This window comes from Tasmannia lanceolata, unplaced genomic scaffold (genome assembly GCF_043159265.1).
Source record: "Tasmannia lanceolata isolate RefF3 unplaced genomic scaffold, GAP_Taslan_0.1 ptg000013l, whole genome shotgun sequence".
Taxonomy (NCBI): domain Eukaryota; kingdom Viridiplantae; phylum Streptophyta; class Magnoliopsida; order Canellales; family Winteraceae; genus Tasmannia; species Tasmannia lanceolata.
Window position 1 is genome coordinate 46,031,074 of NW_027518690.1, and position 13,524 is coordinate 46,044,597.

Genomic DNA, 13,524 nt, shown 5'->3' on the forward strand with positions numbered 1-13,524 from the left:
TGACCGGTTTGGATCATTGGAAAAGGTGGGACTCATTTACTTCTGGCTAATGATATTGGCACTACCATGTTTTAATAATTGCACAAACACAACTCATCTTTCGTGTTTTAATTGCTTCTGAGAAATTTTAGGGAACTGTAATAAAACCTTTGACAGCTGTTTAAACAATAAAAGAAAGATTAGTCGGTGCTATTATCAAAACATTTGTATTACAAATATCAGTGCACAATACAGGCTACGAGGGGTACTGTAGTCATTTCACCTCAATCTGATTCAAACCGCATTATCCAAATGTATGGCATACAATGCATGCCATAGGATAGACATCATCATGTATGTGTATGTTTGTATGGATATATGTTGGGAATCTTCGGGATCTTTTCCTTCCCTTTTTTGTCAGTTTTTGAAGTTATTACCCTGTGTCCCCTCGGTTTAATCGGACGGACAAAAACCGCTGCTCTATTGAAGGTTAAGAGATAACGACCGTACGATCATTATCGTCTCTATGACGTGGAAGCCCTAGCACCCTTCTTTTGTACTTGACTTTCCACCTTCCAACAAAACCTTGTTTTTTCCCTCTCCCTTTTCTCCTCTTCTTTTCCCCGTTCTGAATACTCTCTTTCTCATCTTCCAAATCGGTCTTGATTCTCTCTCTCAGCGGTTTCTCGTCCGTCCTTGGATTCTCAGAGCGGTTTTTTTTCTTTTCTTCAGATCTGAGTCTGTTTTCGTCTATCGAGGCCGATTTCTTAGGGTTTTGGAGATTTTCGAGCTGTATTTCGAACTGGAGGGAGGTAATCGAGGATTTTTTTGCGGAGATCTCTGGTGCGATTTGATGGCCACAGAAATACAGTCTGAGAACCGTATCCTTTCATTATTTCGCACTTTTTTCTGTGATTTTCCTTTCTAATTTGATCTTTTTCTAAGTTCTTTCTCATGCTGTGGATTTACCTTCTTCAATCTAGCATCGAGATTAGAAAACCGCTTCTTTCTTGCTTTTCTGATCTGTATTTGTGATTTAGTGTGAAATAACTCGGCTTTATTTGCTTTGATTTTCGGTTCTTCATCCTTTTGCTCGGATCGTTGATATTCTCGTCCTAACTTTTGTATCTCTTCTCACGCGGTGAGTTTTTTTCTTCTTATTTTACTGATTTTATCTTCTTCTTCTTCTTTTTTGGATCTTGATTAATATTTTTGGATCTATCTAGGTTTTTTTTTTTTTTCCGTTTAGCTTACGCTTAGGCGATTTGGCGACAAGTAGAGAAGCTGATTCTGTTCTATTTCTTTTTAGTTATATTTTGGTTTATTTTACAATAGATCTACTTCGTTTTACAGCACTGTGATAGATCTACGGTTTAGACCGGCGCATCCCGCTTTTTCTAGATCAGCATCGTTTTAATCGTTTTAAGTTTTCGTATATGTTTATTTTTTCTCTTCTTCTCACTGTTTTAATTTTTCTTTCATCCGACCTAGCATGAGTCAGTGGTTTAGATCTAGAGGAGGGCGAGAAGATAACAGGATAGGTGACTAACGTTCAAAGTAGCGAGGTTCTGCCGATTTTGTGATATAACTGATTATATTAGTAAATTGGAGTAGTGAGGTTTTGCCGAGCCCTGTTTGTTTAAGATTATGACTACCGATTGTGAGTTCCAAACCGATTATTGGACTTAAAATTGCTTTTGAATTTGAGTACAATAATCGGTTTAGCACTTACAATCGGTTTTCATAATTTTAAACGAACAGAAAAAGAAACCTGACATTAATGAGATAACTGATTATATTAGAAATTGTAGTTTACATACGATCGATTAATTGGCTCTGTTTGTATTGGATTTTTAGAACCATTGTGAGTCCAAAACGTCTAATTTTGAATCCAATAATCACTTTTAGACTCACAATCGGTTCTCAAAATCCAAAACAGACAGGTCTTAATGTTTGAGGTTTTGTTGTTTGCGTATGAATTTAAATCTTGCTCTATGAATTCCCGGTTGAGTCGTATGGAAAAGAACACAGAAGAACTTGAGTTGCCTAGTTTGGTTCTCATTCTTTGGTTTGTAGCCTTGACCTTTTGTCTTCAGCTTTGGAAGAAATGATGAAGAACCTGAAAGTAGATCCTTCTTCTCAAGTCAGTGATCCCAACAGGGTATGTTCGCCTTGATCTGGCTAAAATTCTTGTATGTATGTTCGAATATTTCGTGCTATTTGTGTCTTGTTTAAGGCAGCCTTCACTGATTTATCTTTTTTGGCAGCATAATTTTCTTTTGATGTTGTGTTTCACTTTCACTAAAATTGAGTCTTTATGCCTCTGTGTATCAGGTTGGTTTGAAAGATCGAAGCCTGTCCGACGCAACATCCTGTATTTCCTCGTCAGGAGATGCAGCAAGCAGTTTCAAGGAGAGTGATTTGGATCACGAGTCTTTGATGGCTGATCAGGGCATGTATTATCCTCCCAGCGGCTACTATGGATACTATTATCCAGGTTTTTTACCCTTTAGATATTCATACCTTATTTAGGCATACTATTTGGTGAACATAGGGAATGCGGTTGTGATTTCTGTTCCCTTTTTTTTGTTTTTCTTTTGGTATCTTATGGTTGTGTGGATGCAGGTTATGATGGTTCATATGGAGAATGGGATGATCAGGGTTACTTTTATGGCTCTGATGGATTGGAGACACAATATTCTGTAAGTCTTATGCATGTATGTATAAGTATATATGTATATATGTTGATATGTTTCAGGGTTAAAGCATTTTGTTGTTTTATGGTCATTTTTACTGGCGTGAGTTCCCGAAGATCTTCTAGTTTCTTTCGTAACGGAAGTCAGTTTTGATAATATCTTTATGTTGGTCACTTGATACAACTTGCAATAATTGACATTTTCTGGCCGTCAATCTGTCTCTTGTTTCTTTTGAAATCAATAAAAGTCAATTTAAAAAAAAAAAAAAAGAGTCATCAATCTGTACTTCAAATGTTGAGGTTCAGTTTCTATGAAGTTTTGGGGTAGTAATATTACAACGTTAAGCAGGATGCCTTCTCTGGGAGATGTGCATATGGATTCATCTGTTTCTCTGTTGAATGATGTGGAGTGTGTTTGTGTTTTGATAGCTTTCTTCTGTGTCTGACATGAGTCCTAGGTTACGTGTTATTGTAAGATATTCAAGTCATAATCAATACATAATGTTAAATATCTTCGATTCATTTGTGTATTTCTCTATGTTTTAAAATGATTTTTAGCCCCCCCCCCCCCTCTTTTTTTTTCCTTTTTCTTCTTTTTTTCCGAAAGTTTGTTCCATATTCATTTCAATCAAGGTTTTAGATCTAGATGCATTTGGTTGCGAAATTGTTACTGATCCATCTATATATCCATATGGTAGTACTTGTACAACTTCATATTAATAAGCTTGGTGTGTTCTTTGCGCCATTTTTCTCCACAATTTTTTGCTTACTATTTTCTTTTCTTTACTTTTCAGGCCATTCAAGCAGATAACGGATCCATCATCTATTACATGCCAGGTTTCCAGCCCGGTTACAATCCTTATGCTCCATATCTACCTGGAGCTATGGTTGGCATGGATGGTCAATATTTGGGTCAACAGCCATATTTCTCGAGCCCAATTATTCCACAACCTCTTGCTTCCCCCGGATATTTTCCATCACCAGTTCCATACGGATCAGAGGTGGTGCCAATGTACTCGTGGGATGCATCTCCTCTGCTTGGCGATGGGGCCCATGGGAATGGCTTGGGTGGAGTCCCCACAGTCCCCACTCCCAAGCCTAATTTCACTGCCCCTACTCAGATCTTTTCTCGTTCAAAACCCATACCCCCCTCTAAGTCAAGTAATCCACTAGAAACAAAAGGATCGTCACCAGTATTGGATGTGCCATCAGGTCCTGGAATTCAAAACAAATCTCTAAAGCCAGCAAACAAGGTATTGTATTGATTTGCATGTCATTGTCTTGTGATTATTTTTTTAATTAATGAATATTGTATTAGTTTTTTTGGGTTTACTTTGGTTTGACAAAAGATGCTAATTTTCAGGTGTCTCAACATGGGTCTGGTTTCCCAGCAGGCACTGCTCTAGCAAAGGGTTACTTCCCCATAGCAAAATTCCCTTCATACCCTAATCAAGGAAAGGGTGGGTTGTTATATCCAAACAGCCCCATCAATATCAAACCGAATGGACAAAGTTGGATGGGCACTGAAAAGCTTAAAACAAGAGGGAAGGCTAATGGAATTTCTGATTTTGATTTGTTAAATGAACAGAACCGTGGCCCTAGAACCAACAATTCCAAAAATACCGTGGTATCGGGCCTTGATGCAGTTGCATTTGTTGGAGCTGAGGGCAATGACAACAGTAACAGCTCTGCCACTGTAGTTGGGAGGGATCAATACAACCTTCAAGACTTTCCAACCAAGTATGATAATGCATTATTTTATGTGATAAAGTCATACAGTGAAGATGACATTCACAAAAGTATCAAGTATAGTGTGTGGGCAAGCACACCAAATGGGAATAAGAGGCTCGACAGTGCATATCAAGATGCCCAAGAGATAGTGGCAAAGAAAGGCAGCAAATGCCCTGTCTTCCTTTTCTTCTCGGTATGTCTTACTTTCCTGCTTTGATCCCATCTGTACCATTTTAGTTGAGTAATCACAAGTATTATTAGAAAATTTTAGGTCTTATAGCATGACCATGTATCTGTCCTTGTGCTTCAACAATATATCAATACTCTCCTATTTCTTGTACTGGATTTCTTTTAGGATATGTTCATCACATAGGATGATCGTAGCTATCATGGAGTCTGAGTTGACTTCATGTGGAGCTACTATCTTGGTTTTAAATCTTGGTTTCGGTTTCGGTACGAAATTTACCAAAATTTCCAAAACGTTTCACCGAAATTTCCGAAATGTATCGTCCGAAATTTTGTACTTTTCCGAAACTATGTGCATTTAGTTTCGTTTTCTACCGAAACCGAAATATTAAGCCGAAATTTAAAACCATGACTACTATTATCCTACTTGATGAGCATATCTGAAACAAAGACCAGCAAAAGCTCATCCTGGATGCTATTTACAAAGGGTTGGATGTATAACCTATATTCTGTGGGGATGCTCAGTTTGCATGCAGTTTTAAATGCGTGAGCAGCTTTAGATTGTTGTGTTCTTTTGATATTGTAGTTTTATTTATCAGATTATTTTTCTTTGGTTCAGGTAAATGCAAGCGGTCAGTTCTGTGGAGTAGCTGAGATGATTGGCTGTGTTGATTTCAATAAGAGCATGGACTTTTGGCAGCAGGATAAGTGGAATGGTTTCTTCCCTGTCAAGTGGCACATCATAAAGGATGTTCCAAATCCACAGTTTCGTCATATAATACTTGAGAACAATGACAGCAAGCCTGTTACCAACAGCAGAGATACGCAGGAGGTAGTCCCGAAACACTATATCTGGTCACTTGAAAGTGTGACTCCTGTGCTAATGTCAGTTTGGCCCAGATTGATGCTCTGCTTTTTGTTTTTGTTTTTTCCATTTTGGCTCAGGGGCATGTGACCCATCTATAGAAGTTACTGGTTTAGGACTTTGTAACTCCCTTTAGAAAAATGACCCTAAGATTTTTCTTCTTCTTTTGAATAGCAGCAAATATCATTATTTCAAAAGAAAAATATTGAAAACAAGAGCCCGATGAGCTGATCGGGCCAATAACAACACAAAATGATGCTACTTCACGACCATCTATCAAATATCAAACTAGATATACTCTTTCTTTTAAATGATAGCAAACTATATATACTTAAACCTGCTATCGCCTACCTTCTTCAGATCTCAGGTATATTATTCTCTTATAATCAGAATTTTATGCAATACCATTCATTTGCAATACCCCTTCATTTCCTAATTTATCAGCCTATGCAAAAATCCTGAAATTGTTGTGTAAATGGTCAAAGTCAAATATTTTATTACATTTGAAGGAAAATGATCTGGTTTTAGTTACATAAAAAACAAAAAAGGAAAATTATCTGGTTTTGGTTATCATAAAAAAAAAAAGTATGTTGCCACGATTATGTTATGCATTTTAAATATATTTTTATGATACTTTCTGATTTCACTTGGAAGTTGCTACTATATACTTCATTGCTACTGCAAGTGGTTAATTTATTAGAACGTATTTTACCTATCACCGAAATAATCTTTTATTGTTTACTTTGTATTCTTGAATCTCACGTCTGTAATATGTTTGTTGCTACTTGGCTATTGACCAAGGTGTTTATACTTCTTTTACAGGTGAAGTTATCTCAAGGCATAGAAATGTTGAATATTTTTAAGAACTATTCGGCCAAGACATCCATATTAGATGACTTTGGATTTTATGAAAGCCGACAGAAGGCAATGCAAGACAAGAAGATCAGGCAACTAACACCGCATTTGGAGAATTTGCAGGTAAAGTACTTCCTGGAATAAATTACATTAAGTGAATGATCCATACACGCTTGCAACTCTAAATTGCTAAGTTTTTTATGAGTTCAATTCCGATTTGATATTTTATTTCTTATTTTGAAGTTTTCATAATTTGCGTTGTACATTCTCGTCTTCTTTTGTTTGGTTTTGCACTTTTCTTCCTTGATTATTTAATATTTAGGGCCTAATTGGATGCAAAATAACATGTATTCTTAGAGTGGTGGCTACAATAGTATTGCATAAAAGAGTAAAATTTATTCTTAAAGTGGTGACTGCAGAAGTATTTTATACAAAGCGAAATTATGTTCTTTTAGCGGTGACTACAAAAGCCTTTTATACAAAAATTCATGCTTGGTTAGTCCTCGTTACACGTCTTATTTTAGTTTTCAGTTTATTGCGACCAAGGTTTTGAATTTCGGTTTCAGTCTCTTTGGAAAGAGTGTACTGTAACGTTCCGGGTTCAGTTTGAAAATCCTTTAAAATCATGGAAACGTATGGATATATGTACAAAGATAGAATTTTAAGATGAAACTTCAGAAAAACCATACAAAAAAAAAAGATGAAACTTAAGAAAATACTACAATAAAATTAAATGCATGTTTAGAAACCGTAACATAAGCAAGACAGTCATCCATAATGGTTTATTAACGTTAAATACCTAATGAACACCTAAGCAAGACAGTCATCCATTGACTCTAAATAGTGTTTTTTTTTAAGATAAACTTGTACGGACTCACTAAAAGTCTTTTGAAATCACAATCTTTCCCTTTTCACTTTCCACCGTGGAGTGGTAACCAAGCGGAGCCACTGAATAATCGTCTTTCTATTGCCGGCTAGAGTTCGCTCCAGCTCTGTTATGTCCTCTTCCCATTCCTGCTCTGCTGAGGCTAGACCTGACAGCTTGTAAACTGTCGAGAAAACCTCATTGTTTGGTTTCAGAATGACCGTACTACCGTAGACCAATGTTTCTTAGCTTCATGCTTTCTTGTGATGCACTTAAACATACCCATCGACTAGGGGTGGATCTGAGATAGATTTTTAGGAATTCGGGTTGAGTTTTTACGATAAAATTAGGCCGGGTTCGGGTTGATTCCAATTCAATTTTTAGTAACAGTTCAACCTGACCCGACCCAAGTTGCTCCACTATGATTGACTCACTAGGAAGCCTTTTCTTGCTTCATCTTGTGATGTGCCCAAACCAAAATTGTTATTAGCGGCATATTGTATCGGGTGTCAAAACAATGCTTGTGGTCTTGCTAGATTGAAAAATGGCATGAGATGCCCAGTTCTATTACGGATTATTTTGGTACCTTTTCATAGTCTTTCAGTTGGTGATGAAAATGATAAAAATAACGATTTCAGCATCAGTTCCATTCCCTGCCTTTTCCAATGGTTTTGTAGTGTTGAATCTCTTTTGATCTGTTTTACCAGCTGAAACCAATTGAAGCTGAGCAAGTAACAAATCCAGGTACTCTAAAGTCTGCTGTTGGTGGCCAACAGTCCATCGAATTGTCTGCTACCCCAAAGAACAAAGAAGAACATGAGTTTGGCAGTGAAGGAAAGGAATGATAAGAAAGCTTATTTGGTAAATATTTTGCCGAGGAGCTGCTCGAAGGATCTCTAATATCTCTCAATGGCTACTGTTACCGGTCTGCCAGAAGAAGAAATGTTGTATTTTGGTTCGCTCTCATACTGCGTGGGAGTTTGATTGCTTTTGGACAAACTCCCATTTACAGATATTTCTGGCAACTGTTAATCCAATGATGGGCTGGCTCCAAGGTTGGCGAACCAGGCGGATGATTGTGGTCTCCTTTTTTTTCTTTTCTTTTTTTCAATTTTTTTTCTTCCGTGTTCTCTGTTTTGATGAGAAATGTTAGATATGTGAGCACAAGAGGAGAAAGGTTTTTTGGTTTTTTGTTTCTTGTGCATGTCCTCTGCCCCTAGTGGAAGGGCAGTGTTGTAAAGGAAAAAATAGAAAACGAGTAATGGAAAAAAAAAAAAAAAGTATCTATAGAGGCAAAAGCAAATTGTTCTTGTTCTTAGATCTTGTGAGTTTTTTTGGTTTTATTTCTCACGTTTGTACAATGACTAGCTATCACAGGGACAAAGATTTATATAAAGAGAGGTGGAAATGTGAGGAAGATGCTTTTGGTAGTTGAGGTTGAAATATGTGAGGTTGGCTTGCCAGCTACCAACCGTGTCCTCTTGTCTCTTGGATTACAGAGCAATGGTAACCACTTGTTGCCTTTCTCTATCAATGGATTCCTTTCCTAAAATGAATGGAATATGTCTAAGAAGTGGGCCTGATGGTTTATTTATTTGTTTAACTATCAATTAAGCCTGGAATGAGTAGATAAAGAAAGGGAGATTCCAGGCTTTTGCAATTAGGGCAAATGTTAGTTTCTTTCTTTTGTAAAGAACTTTTATCAGCTGCTATTATATGTGGATGACTTAATATTCATTGGTAGCAAACAAAAGATGCTTGATGATTTCAAAGTTATTGATTACATATTTTGAGGAGACTAATGGGACTGTACATTCAAATGTAAAAATAGGTTGTACCTCATAAATCAATCTACATACTCATAAATCAATCTACATAGGATGATCCTAACCCTCCTATCTTTAATGGGACTGTACATTATAGAAACCTGTCTACAGATCAGGGGGTAAATGAACAGTTTGGATCATCCTAAGAAGTGGGCCTGCTGTAGTTTCTGAAAAGTACTGGACCTCACACGTACACATCATAAAAAATCTCCATGATAGAATCACGCCAAGTGTTTCCATCTCATGCTGAAGAAATGTTGAGATTGGTTGTTGTAACCATGGTTTTAAATTTCGGATTTCGGTGGAGACCGAAATTCCAAATTTCTGCCTTTTTTGAAAAATTGAAATTTTTTTTTTTTTAAAATATGTTACAAAATTTTGGTCCGAAATTTCGAAATCAATTAAATATTCTTTTTAAATTATTACCAAATTTCGACCGAAATTTCGGTTTTTGGGAAGTCTGAAACAGGTACCGAAATCGAGATTTTAAACCATGGTTGTAACATTGTTAATCCCATATACAATTTAGAGTTTAGCAAGTTTCTTACCTAAATTTCTACTAGAGTAGATATCTATTTTGGAGAATGATGGGTTTGTTAATCTCATTATTTTTAGGTAAATCAAAGGTATCCAAGATCGTACAGCTCCTTTTCTTCTAGGTCCCGTTTGGATTAGAGGAATTTTCTGGTTAAGTTTGGAAAAAGGAACTTTCCCGATCCTGCTTTTCCATTGTTTGATTACTCATGAAAAAAGTAACTTGAACCACTGCAGTTCAATTTTCATTTACATAGACCATTAATTTGTAATGACATCCCTCCAAATAACCCTCAACCATTTCATTTCCCTTTAAATCATGGAAACAAAAAAAAAATACGAGGAAAAGTGATGTAGAGACGCCAAAAAGCACATCCAAAAAGTGAAAAACCAATGTTTAAAACGGAGTTTTGCTAACTAATGGTCGTGAACACTAATGTTGAAGGCTCTTGAAGCAATCATTATTCATTCACGGTAATGAGAAGTCCACAACAAGGTTTTAGTATCATCGAGTGCCCCCTATTTTTGGTGCATGGCTTATATACGGCCGGCAATTCTAACCCCCCAATTCGAGAGAAAACAAAGAAGCAACAGTGCATTCATGAGCCCATAAATTGAAGAGTTAGAATTGTCTGACGAGATTGGATTTTGGTGCATTTCCCATTGGGTAGTAAGGTCTAATAGATAAATGGCTTTGATGATTGAGCAAGGCAAGGCAAGTAGGACTCACTTGTACCTCCACTTAAAAATGGGTGTAATATTTGTTTTACACCCAAATCTAGAGCTCACATAGGCTAGAACGATTGGACCCACTTGCAGAATGATGGTGATGATCAATGATTAATCCCCATATACAGCTGAAAACCATGCACTATGGTCAGGGTTCTCCAAAGAGACTTTCTAATATCGGCTTGTGTACAAAATTCGGAATTTCTTTGTCATTTTATTACCAACTATGGTAGGGGTGGCCAGAACCGAACCAGAACCGAAGAACCGAACCGGAACCGAACTCTAAAAAAATATTTTTGGTCCGGTTCGGTTCCACTGATGAAGAACCGAACTTATTCGGTTTGGTTCCGGGTCTAATGTTCTCGGTTCGGTTCCGGAACCGAAGAACCGAACTTTGAATATATATATATATATATATATATATATATATATATATATATATATATATATATATATATATATATATATATATAATATTTTTATATTTCTATTATACATATACTTAATAATATAAATTACTTATAATATTAATAAGTAATAGTTAATACTATTATTATAATAAGAAAGTAACTTATATTATAACTTTAATTAAAAGTTTTTACAAATTATAATTAATAATTAATAATTAGCCATTAGAACCGAAGAACCGGACCGGACCGAACCGATTATGTTCGGTCCGGTTCGGTTCGGTCCTACTGTGTACTACGGTTCGGTTCGGTTCTTACGGTTCATGGAACCGAGAACCGAGAACCGAAAAAAAAGGGACCGAGAACCGAACCGGTTGGCCACTGTTGATGTCAAAAAAAAAAAATGGCCATTCGTTTGTTGGATAACAGGAAAAGAAAGAATTGAGAGACATCTAAAAACATCCCTTTTCTCGTAAGAAATTTACAGATTTCTTTGTTGTTATTTTCTCTTATATATGCTATGTTGTTCCTTGTCATGAAATCTATTGGGCCATCTTCTCTAGTTCCTCTCCTTATTTTCCTCTTCTTCTTCTTTTTTCTAGATTTAGGTCTATCTATTTTTTATAGAGAGAACTCTAAGATATATTCTTCCTTATTATCTCTATTTTCCTTTTTTATAGAGAGAAAGAGACATGGGTTACTGGAAATCTAAGATTCTTCCAATGATCAGAAGGGTTTTTGAGAGAGACACTACAAAAGAGGCTGCTGCTGCAAAAGCATGCAAGTCGTTTGATGATTCTAAAGTGGCTTTCTATTCCTTTTCTTTGAATACTCGATTTCATTACACTTTCTTCTTTTACTCGAATAGTCCTTTGGTTTTCTCCTTTTATCTCTTTTATTTTATATGTAGGAGGACATCAACAAGGAGTTTGAAGAGAGAAAAACCGAACTCCAGCCCAAAGTAATCGAAATATATGAAGCTTCATCGAAGGAAGTGAAGGTTAGCGAAACAACCAATTACTCCAAAAGCTCAAGTTGTTAAGAGTTAGTGTTATTTAACTCTTTTTACTTCAACACTCCCCCCTCACGTGTGACCCCACTTTTTTTGGGCACAGGGCATACATTGATTTTTAATTAACATTAAGGAGTTTTTTGGGTTTTGAAACAATTAGTCCAAATGCTTAAGCTTTTAATGTTGGTGTTATTAAATCATTTCTACTTCAACACTCTATATGGAAAGCTCTAATCCTGACTCTAGTTGGGCTCTTCTACGTGGATCATTTTCTTCCATTATATCCTATCCAAGGTCATGTTCTCTGTTATATTCCTAGCTATCAAGTCTTTCACCACTGTTTCTACCTAAGTTGTTTTCGGTATGCCCCTACCTCTTTTTACTCCATCAACTTAGCACGAGTTGCCTGCCTCATCTCACTGGAGCATCCAAAGGCCTACTTTAGATATGTCCAAACCATCTTATGCTATCTCATCTTCTCCTCAGTTGGTGTCACCCCTATCTTTTTACGAATGTCTTCATTTTTAATTCTACCTAACCTTATGTGGAGCACATTCATCTAAGCATTCGCATCTCCGTTACACTTATCTTATGCACATGCTGCTTCTTGGTGTCCAAACATTCTGAGCCGTACATCATGGCTACCCCACAGCTGTCTTATAAAACTTCCCTCCAACTTTAAATGGAAAAAAAGTTGATGTATAGAAAACTTTTCTATAGCTTTATATGAAAGAAAAGAAAAAAAATCTATGATTGATTTTTTTTTTTTTAGTTTTTTTTACAGACTGTTGTGAAGGAACGCAAAAAAAAAGTGGAATCAGGAAGAACCTTGCAGCTGTTCATAAATTCCTCAAAGCACTAGTAAAAATAGGTACCCAACTATATACAAGATCTTATATTTTTCACTTTTTTTTTGTAATTTGCAAAACATAGAAAATGAATAATTGAAGAGTAATAGGTCTCTTTCATAATTTGCAGATTTTCCAGGGTCAAAACAAGTATATGGATGCATCTTTAATTTTCGGACCTTGGTATATTTCAAGCTCGGTTTTCTACTTATTCGACATGGTCTCGATTTTGGTTATAACAAAAGAGAAAGATATTGGAACTTCGACTGAAGAAACAAGCAAAAGATAAGGTAGTGGGTGAAGAAGAGAAAGATAAGGAAGAGATAGAAAAGGAAGCGAAAGGGGTGGATATGATCACTGAGAAATCTGAAGCCACTGGGCTAACTCACTCGGAGGTAGAAGAAGAAGCAGTCTACGCATAATTAGAGATTTTGTTTTCAATGACTCTTGTCTGTGAATAAGTCTCCACTATAATGTACTTTCCAGAAGAGTCTAGGAATGTGATGTTTTAAAAAATATATAGTTTTGTATTCTTTTTATTTTCCTTTTTTGGGTCCTCATCTGGATTGCAGAAGTGTCTAGGAATAGCTGTCAAATGTTGCCCACATGTCTAGCAAAACATACAAGAGTTAAATTATTTTTATTTTCTCTTCTTAGGGCCTTAGAGCTAAGTTAAACTACAAGTTCCTCATCTTTTAATTTAAAAAGGTATTTGCTAGCCAATTTTGCGAATTGGCTTTCCACAATGACCGTGGTGGAGTGTAAAGTTTGCTAACCTGATGTAGGACGGTTCATAGCACATTCTAAACTATTCTTGATTCTAGCATTTTCTATTCTATTTACCTTGAGTTTCTAGCACATTTTAGGATATTCTTGCACTTTCTATTTTAAGGTATCTAACTTGGGTAGAAAGCAATGGTTTAAGACCTATAAACATAATACAAGAGAGGGAAATAAGACGTCTTGAATTGAATGAAAATTTTGTAGTTCTT

The 13,524-nt window shown here is 36.2% G+C and overlaps 1 protein-coding gene and 1 pseudogene across 1 annotated transcript; both read left to right on the forward strand.

The window, feature by feature from the left end:
* Positions 1 to 570: 570 nt before the first annotated feature.
* LOC143890292 (YTH domain-containing protein ECT2-like) lies at positions 571 to 8,494 on the forward strand. Its single transcript, XM_077394925.1, has 9 exons — positions 571 to 860; positions 2,076 to 2,140; positions 2,314 to 2,476; positions 2,605 to 2,681; positions 3,469 to 3,927; positions 4,038 to 4,598; positions 5,211 to 5,423; positions 6,279 to 6,434; positions 7,884 to 8,494. The coding sequence occupies exons 1-9, from the start codon at positions 833 to 835 to the stop codon at positions 8,019 to 8,021; spliced, it is 1,860 nt and encodes a 619-aa protein (XP_077251040.1). The 5' UTR covers positions 571 to 832; the 3' UTR covers positions 8,022 to 8,494.
* Positions 8,495 to 11,364: 2,870 nt separating this feature from the next.
* On the forward strand, positions 11,365 to 12,954 carry LOC143891323 (plasma membrane-associated cation-binding protein 1-like; annotated as a pseudogene).
* The last annotated feature ends 570 nt before the right edge of the window (positions 12,955 to 13,524 follow it).

Bases quoted from the DNA above. Each gene is read 5' to 3' on its own strand.
- LOC143890292 (XM_077394925.1), top strand. From the start codon at position 833: ATGGCCACAGAAATACAGTCTGAGAACC. The intron at 2,141-2,313 runs GTATGTTCGCCT...TCTGTGTATCAG, and splicing joins AAGTCAGTGATCCCAACAGG to GTTGGTTTGAAAGATCGAAG. The intron at 3,928-4,037 runs GTATTGTATTGA...GCTAATTTTCAG, and splicing joins CTCTAAAGCCAGCAAACAAG to GTGTCTCAACATGGGTCTGG.